Source organism: Lutzomyia longipalpis, chromosome 2, assembly GCF_024334085.1.
Source record: "Lutzomyia longipalpis isolate SR_M1_2022 chromosome 2, ASM2433408v1".
Lineage (NCBI taxonomy): Eukaryota > Metazoa > Arthropoda > Insecta > Diptera > Psychodidae > Lutzomyia > Lutzomyia longipalpis.
The window spans coordinates 26,538,180-26,545,183 of NC_074708.1; the positions used below are offsets into that span (position 1 = coordinate 26,538,180).

The following is a 7,004-nucleotide window of genomic DNA, read 5'->3' on the forward strand; positions in this document are numbered from 1 at the left end:
GCGCTTGGGGCTGTACTCTGAAGCTCCACTGCATTAATTTTCATTGAGATCGCGCGCGATCACTTCAATTTTTTATTTTATTTTTTTACAATCCCCAAATGATCATAATTTTATGTATATTGAGACAGAAGAAATTAACAAATTTTATGCAATCGAGAGATCATCTCGCTTGAAATTAATCATGCAAATAGATCGCGCCAGTTGCAACTGTTTGAGCGTCGTCTTTTTCTGCAATATTTTGTAATGGAGAAAAAAGTGTATTTAACAAATTATTAAATCCTAGTTTTTTTTTTGTTAACAATATACAGCCTAGACCTCCAAAAGAAGAGCCAAAACATGACCCAAAACCAATTTGATCACAGTGTGAAGCTTTCGGGGGTTTATTGTAGTGTTGAAGATGATCTTCCAACCTGTGCGATCACCTGCGATCATCCATTGCGCAATCGTACGTAATAGACAGAGAGTGATAAAAAAAAAACCTTTTCCTTATAGGCCTAGCGATCTTGTGTGATTGAAAATAAATTATAAAAATATGCCTCCAATAAAATATGCAAATGGGGGAATTTTGAGGAGAATTGAGAGCGAAAGTTTTAGCGTGAAAATTTTGTCGGTGTTAAATATTCATGCGGTAGATGATGCTCTTTTTCCTTCCGATCGCTACACACTGTCCCCACTTTTGGTGCGTTTTGTTGTCACCACTCTTTTGAGATGATCTTCGATCTTGAGACGTTTTGGGCACTTTTTTCGTTTCGCATATAAAGTCCGTGCCATCCATCGAAATCAAGTCAGTTCTGTGCAACATTTAGTTTCATTCGGATTAGGAGGATTTTTGGTTGTTGTTGTAAAACTTATTCATCGCATCATGAAGCTTTTGGTGAGTGATGTGCTTTAAGTTGATCCTGGAAAGTGATTATTCGATCATTGGGAGATTTATTTTTTGTGTGATCGTGACTGTGATTGAGAAACTGAGTTGATGATCCTTTTTTGCCATTGCAGATCCTCGCTCTGTGCACAGCCCTCGCTTCGGCGGGTAATCTCGGTGGGGAATTCCACGATCATGGGCATGGTGGGTATGCCAGTGGACATGGCTATGCCAGTGGTCATGGACTTGGACACGGTAGTGCTCTCCTTGATCATGGACATGGGCACGGATTCGGCGGTTCTGGACATGGAGACTCCTACTTGAGTGCCTACAACAGCTTCCACGGAGGCCATGATGCTGGACACGGATTGGGTCATGGTTTGGGTCATGGTCTGGGTGGCCATGGATTGGCTCATGATGCTGGTTTTGGAACTGGCCATGGTGCTGGTTTCGGAAATGGTCATTCTACTGGTGAGGTCGTTGTTCACCGTCAAGTCTCCGTTCCAGTTCGCGTCCGTGTTCCTGTGGTCAGCCACCCCGTTCCAGTGCCAGTAGATCGCCCAGTTGACCGCCCAGTACCAGTTCCAGTTAAGGTTCCAGTACCACAACCCTACGAGGTTGTGCGCCATGTTCCAGTTCCAGTTAAGGAATACGTCAGGGTGCCAGTTCCAGTTGAGCGCAAGGTTCCCGTCCCCGTGCACGTTAAGGTCCCAGTTCCAGTTAAGGAATACGTCCGCGTTCCAGTTCCAGTTGAGCGCAAGGTGCCAGTTCCTGTGCAAGTCCGTGTACCCGTGAGGGTTCCAGTCCCAGTTGACCGTCCCGTCTACGTTCCCGTCCACCACGAAGCCCACCACGGCTACGCTGATCACGGTTTCCACGGATACGCCAACGGACACAGCGGTCTGGGCTACAGCGCTGGCCATGGACATGCCGCCATTGAAATTGATGCCACCCACGATGCTCACCATGCCTCCTTCCACAATGCTCATGCTGGACATGGTCTTCACACCTCCTACAGTGCTCCAGCCTTCCACAACTCCCACGCTCACGGTGGCTACAACTACGCCCCCGCCCACACCTACGGCCACGGCTGGTAGAGACTGCCCGCGAGAAAAGTACCTAAATACTTCAGAGATGCCATCAAGATCGCTTCCAGTTTACAACATAAAACTCGATGCGATCGTAGCCCAATTTACCAAACAAAATCTCTATGTTAAAAAAAAATCTTTTCTACTGAAAATAAAAACAAGACTCTTTAAATTTTCATCTTTTATTTATGAAATCAAAACTATCATCAAAAAATCTATCATTTGATATATATTTCAATAATTTTCAAGGTCACCTCCAGAATACAAATGGCGGATTTTTGATTTACTAAAACAGTGTTTTGCACTTTTCGTCCTGAAGGAATAGTTCTAGAGGTTTTTGATGTTCTAGATAGTTATAGAGTTTTGCAAAACCTTTAATTTGATACCAAGTTGAGCAAAATCGGACAAGCCGTTTAAAAGATATAACTCTTAGAACTTTTCAAATTCAAGAATTTTTCAAATTGCCATATCTTCTAAACGGCGACATAGATTTTCTTCATTTTTGGACTGATGATAGATATTGAGTCAAGCCACAACATATCAAAAATTCAAGGAAATCGATAATGGGGATTCGGAGATATTGCCCTTGAAATTTAGGCAATTTTTGTTTTTGATTTTAGCGCCTGTTGCGGATGTTTTTGAAACTAGAAATGTTCTAAACAGTTGTAGGGCTTCCTGAAACCTTTCATTTGATACCAAGATGGTCAAAATCGGTCAAGCCGTTCTCGAGTTATATCGAAAAAACACTTTTTGCTTCAGACCGCCATATTTGCTAAACGGCTTGACCGATTTTCAAGTATGAATTATCGATGAAAACGTCTCACTGAGCTCTACAACATACTAAAATTGCAGACCTCTAACTATAAGGGAAGTGGTTGACGGTGTTTCAAAATGGCGGACGGCGGCCATCTTGGATTTTGAAAATGCGAAAAAATGAAATTTTACACCCACATTTCTATAGAAAACTTCAAACCGGAAGTCTCTATTTTTTGCCGTTCTTGAAAAATTTTCATTTATTTTAATTTTCGTTTAAAATTAAAATCGTCGACTAAATCAGCTTGTGTCACAATTGTTTTGACACATACGGCATGTGCTGACAAAACAGACGATGTGCGAGGGAGAGGGACCGAGGGTTGGAGCGGGATGCACTCTGCCCCTGAATTTAGACTACCGTTTTTTGGCTTTTTACACTCTGGGGACTTTTTGAAATTAAATAAAATTGAATTTTTGATTTTTTTGATGCCAAACGACGCGCCTTCGCTTCCTACGCCCCAAAAACCACACCCGGACGGGAAAAGCGCCCGGAAAATGCGAGAAAATCGCGAAAAACATTGAATCGTCGACTAAATCAGCTTGCATCGTAACCTATGGGGAAGTTTTTGAAATTAAATAAAATTGAATTTTCCCCGTTTTTGATGCCAAACGACGCGGGGGCGCTTCTTACACCCCCAAAACCACACCCGGACGGAAAATTCGCCCGGAAAATGCGAGAAAATCGGGAAAAACAGAAAGTGTGAGCGAGAGGTCACGAAGATTTTCGAACTTTGCGTCTCACTCACACAACAGAATTGACAGTGTGGGAGCGAGACGTCACAGAGTTTCGAAATGTTCTTTCTCTTTTCCTCCAAGAAATATAATTAAATAAATTTGAATTTTCCCCGTTTTCGCCGCCAAACGACGCGGAAAAACTCCAGGGCCCCAAAAAAATACACCCGGACGGGAAAATCGCCCGGAAAATGCGAGAAAATCGGGAAAAAATGACGCGAAAACTGAAAATTCAAAATTTGACAGTTTTTTTGTTCGAAAATCTTTGCAGCCGCGGAAAATCGACAGTTTTGTACTTCAGTGACAGTTCGAGTAAAAAAAAAAACGCGTCCAAAAAATTCTTTCGGCGTTTTTATAAAGAAAATCGAGTTTATTTAATAAAATAAGGTGTTTATTTTATAGGAATTGGTAAATAATCATTCTGTCTACCATTTCCTTTGAAAATCTTGTAAATTTGGTTCATTTTGGTGAGGAAAAACATGCAAAACGTGCATTGTTTACATTTTCCATTGCATTTTCTTCTTTACAAAATTTAGCATATTTCATTAAATTCTTTCATTTTTCAGGGTTTTCCTGCATGATTGTAGTGCTGTACCATTGAGGAACAGAAGGGAGCACATTCCCGTAAAGTTTTTGAGGATTTCCTCCTTTTATTGAACTTTGTGGGAATTCTAACCTCAAAAATTGGTTGGAATGGCTAAATTTCGCGCCAGGGCAAAATCCCTGTACGTGGATCCCAGGGAAAGGGAAGAATTAGAGCGAGGTAAAGGCTTACACGTTGTTTACCAATCTCCCAGATTGATTAATTATTCATTTCTTTCACAGAATTTGAAGTGGAAACACCCGTGGAGGAGCTTGAAGTTCCGGATGGTTAGTTTGCAAAGAAATTCCCCCTTCCGGAATATTTAATTAAACGTATTTTCTTCCTTTTTAGATGCTCTTGAGGAGGACACAAAGGAGAAGCACATAAGATTGCTGGATGGCCTTCTAAGTGTCCTTCCGGAAGTGGATCATGTCTCCCACAAACAGCGCCTCAACTGGATCAAATGGCAGGAACTTCCCAACAGTGATTTCAAGCCGGATGAGATGAAGAAGGAAGTGGAGTCAATTATAAAGCGTGTCCGGACATTCAGGAATCTCCGTGAGATGATTTCTGATGCCATTGAAGCTCTCATGGGTGGCGGATTCCACTGTACGGCGATGATGAAGGGCAAAACGAATGGATATTTGCTCTTCCGCAGAGAAGTTTGGGAGAAGATAAAGAAAAAGAATCCAAATGCTTCTCATGTGAGTTTAAAGTTTTATTTTCTTTTGATTTTTTTTTAATTTAATTTTCTTTGCAGCAAGATAAGACGAGATTGGTGAAGGAGGAATACTACAAACTCACTCCGGAAGAACGCTTGCACTACTCAACATTGGCAAAGAAGCAGAATATTGAGAAGTTCGGCGAGAAAGCTCTGGCACGGCCAACAAAGCGCAAAAGCAATAACAATGAAGGAAGAACTCCATATAGGTACCTCGTGAAGGGTGGGGAGGGAGGCTATCCAGAGCCTGAGACTCCATTTGATCTGTACGCACAGAAACAGACACTAAAGGGTAGCATGGAGACGCTGAATGAGCTGCAGACGAAATGGAATGCTCTGGGGAGTAAGTCAAAGGTCAAGTACATCCTCAAAGCAATGCGATTGGCCAAGGGCACGGGGAAGCTTGTTGTGTCGAATGTGGAGCGAAAGATTCTCGATGAATTCGAGGGAAAGCCCAAGAATCCCCTCACGGCGTACGCAGCATTCGTGAAGGAGAACAAATGCAAGAATTTCTCTGAAGTTGCAGAAGAATGGCGCAAGATGCCGCAGGAGGAGAAGGACAAACGGATAGCCCAATGGCATAAGAACCTTAAACAGTACAAAGCGGATTTGAAGGAGTTCACGGAGTCCCTTTCAGCTGAACGCCGGGAGCTCGAGGAGGAAGATAAGAAGCTCCGGAAGAAGCTCAGGAAGACCCTAACAAGGAGAACGACAAAAGCAAAGAATACCAGCGCATCAGCAAATGTCTCAGACAGCGAAGACGATGAGGAAATGCAGCTTTCGCCGAAGAAGAAAGTTTCCCCGCCTGCAAGGAAAAATCTTTCTCCACAGAAGAAATTTCCCATAAAAGTTGAACGTCTCCCTTCTCCGGCAAAGACGGCAATTTCCCTCGAAGAGCCCTCTCCGAAGAAAAAGAGGAAATCACCATCATTGGAGTCTCAGGAAGAGAGTACGGAAGCAGAGGAGCCACCGCCGAAGAGGAAGAAGGACAAGAAGAAAGCTCAGAAGGAAGAGGAAAGTGTAGCTCCGGTTCAATCTCCAGTTAAATTTGAGAATTTCATCCCACCACAATCATCCACTCAGGCCTCAATTTCCCATCGAGATGCCCAGGGGAAGAAGAAAAAGAAGCAGAGAGGAGATGAATCGGGTACGGAGTGGAGCAGTGCGAGCTTCAGCGAAGACCCCCAATCGGAATTTGTATCACCCAAGAAGAAGAAGAAAAAGATGAAGCAACACAGTCAAGAGGATCCTCCTTCCCAGGCAGGAAGTTCCCAGGAAGGATCACCGAAGAAGAGGAAGAAGATCAAGCAGGAGCCTGAAAGTGACATTGAGAGGAAGGAAAGTTCACCAAATATTCTCTCGTGTATGGAGGAATCAACGCAGGAAGAGGAGGAGGAATCGTGGATGGTTAATGGTGAACCGAAGGCGAAGAAGAAGAAAAAGAAAAAGAGCCAGGATCCCAATGAATCCCCAAAGAAGCCACCAAAACGAACACCTCAGTAAGGAAAATTTAACCATTTTTTTTTATTTTCTAATTAACAAAATTCTTTAACATTTCAGAACAACGTACGATTATTTCCGGGAATACGTGTATAAAGGGCCCGAGAACAAGCTAGATAAGGCCTGGGAGAAGATTACAAAGCAGGAGAAGAAGGGCTATCTTGATAAGATTAGAGAACTTAATACAAAATACATGGAAGACTTGGAGCAATATCTTCAGACTCTTGATTCAAAGGTTTGTGCAAAAGCTTTATTTATTAAATTTGGGATTAATTTTAAATGTTTTTTTTGTCTTTTAGGAAATGAACAAATTCACAAACAGGAAGGAATGGAGGGGCAATTAGGATCCTTTCGCGGGGCATGTAAGTTCTTCATTCACTGCAATGTTCTGTCTGTATAAAAATAGGAATATTTTTAAATAAAAGATGAATTTATATAAAAAGAATTTTTTTGAAATTCACTGCGACGTTTCGATTTATTCTATAGACTTCTAATATTTTTTTCACGTTATCCGTAGATTTTTTTAAAATTATTTTATGGCTTCTGCTGTTTTCCTTATTTTCGAGGAATCATGAGTTTTTTTTTACGTTTTTGAAAAAGGCTTTCAATTTTGGTTTTTAGTTTTTGCGAAATGATTTTTTGATTTCTCAAAGAATTTTTTAATTTCTTGTTTTCGAGAAAAAAAATATTTTTTTTCTACTACAG

At 41.7% G+C, this 7,004-nt stretch overlaps 2 protein-coding genes across 3 annotated transcripts; both read left to right on the forward strand.

Annotated features, from left to right (window-relative positions):
* The first annotated feature begins 788 nt into the window (after positions 1–788).
* Positions 789–2,122, forward strand: LOC129789929 (chorion protein S38-like). Its single transcript, XM_055827061.1, has 2 exons — positions 789–874; positions 997–2,122. Exons 1-2 carry the CDS (start codon positions 863–865, stop codon positions 1,957–1,959), a joined length of 975 nt encoding a protein of 324 aa, XP_055683036.1. The 5' UTR covers positions 789–862; the 3' UTR covers positions 1,960–2,122.
* Positions 2,123–3,794: 1,672 nt separating this feature from the next.
* On the forward strand, positions 3,795–6,744 carry LOC129789861 (muscle M-line assembly protein unc-89-like). 2 transcript variants are annotated; one of them, XM_055826950.1, is made up of 7 exons: positions 3,795–3,962; positions 4,062–4,258; positions 4,321–4,365; positions 4,430–4,782; positions 4,839–6,298; positions 6,360–6,534; positions 6,599–6,744. In XM_055826950.1, the coding sequence occupies exons 2-7, from the start codon at positions 4,189–4,191 to the stop codon at positions 6,641–6,643; spliced, it is 2,148 nt and encodes a 715-aa protein (XP_055682925.1). In that variant the 5' UTR covers positions 3,795–3,962; positions 4,062–4,188; the 3' UTR covers positions 6,644–6,744. The 2 variants fall into 2 exon arrangements, with proteins under 2 accessions (XP_055682925.1, XP_055682926.1); XM_055826951.1 differs by having other exon boundaries at positions 3,795–3,903.
* Positions 6,745–7,004: the final 260 nt, after the last annotated feature.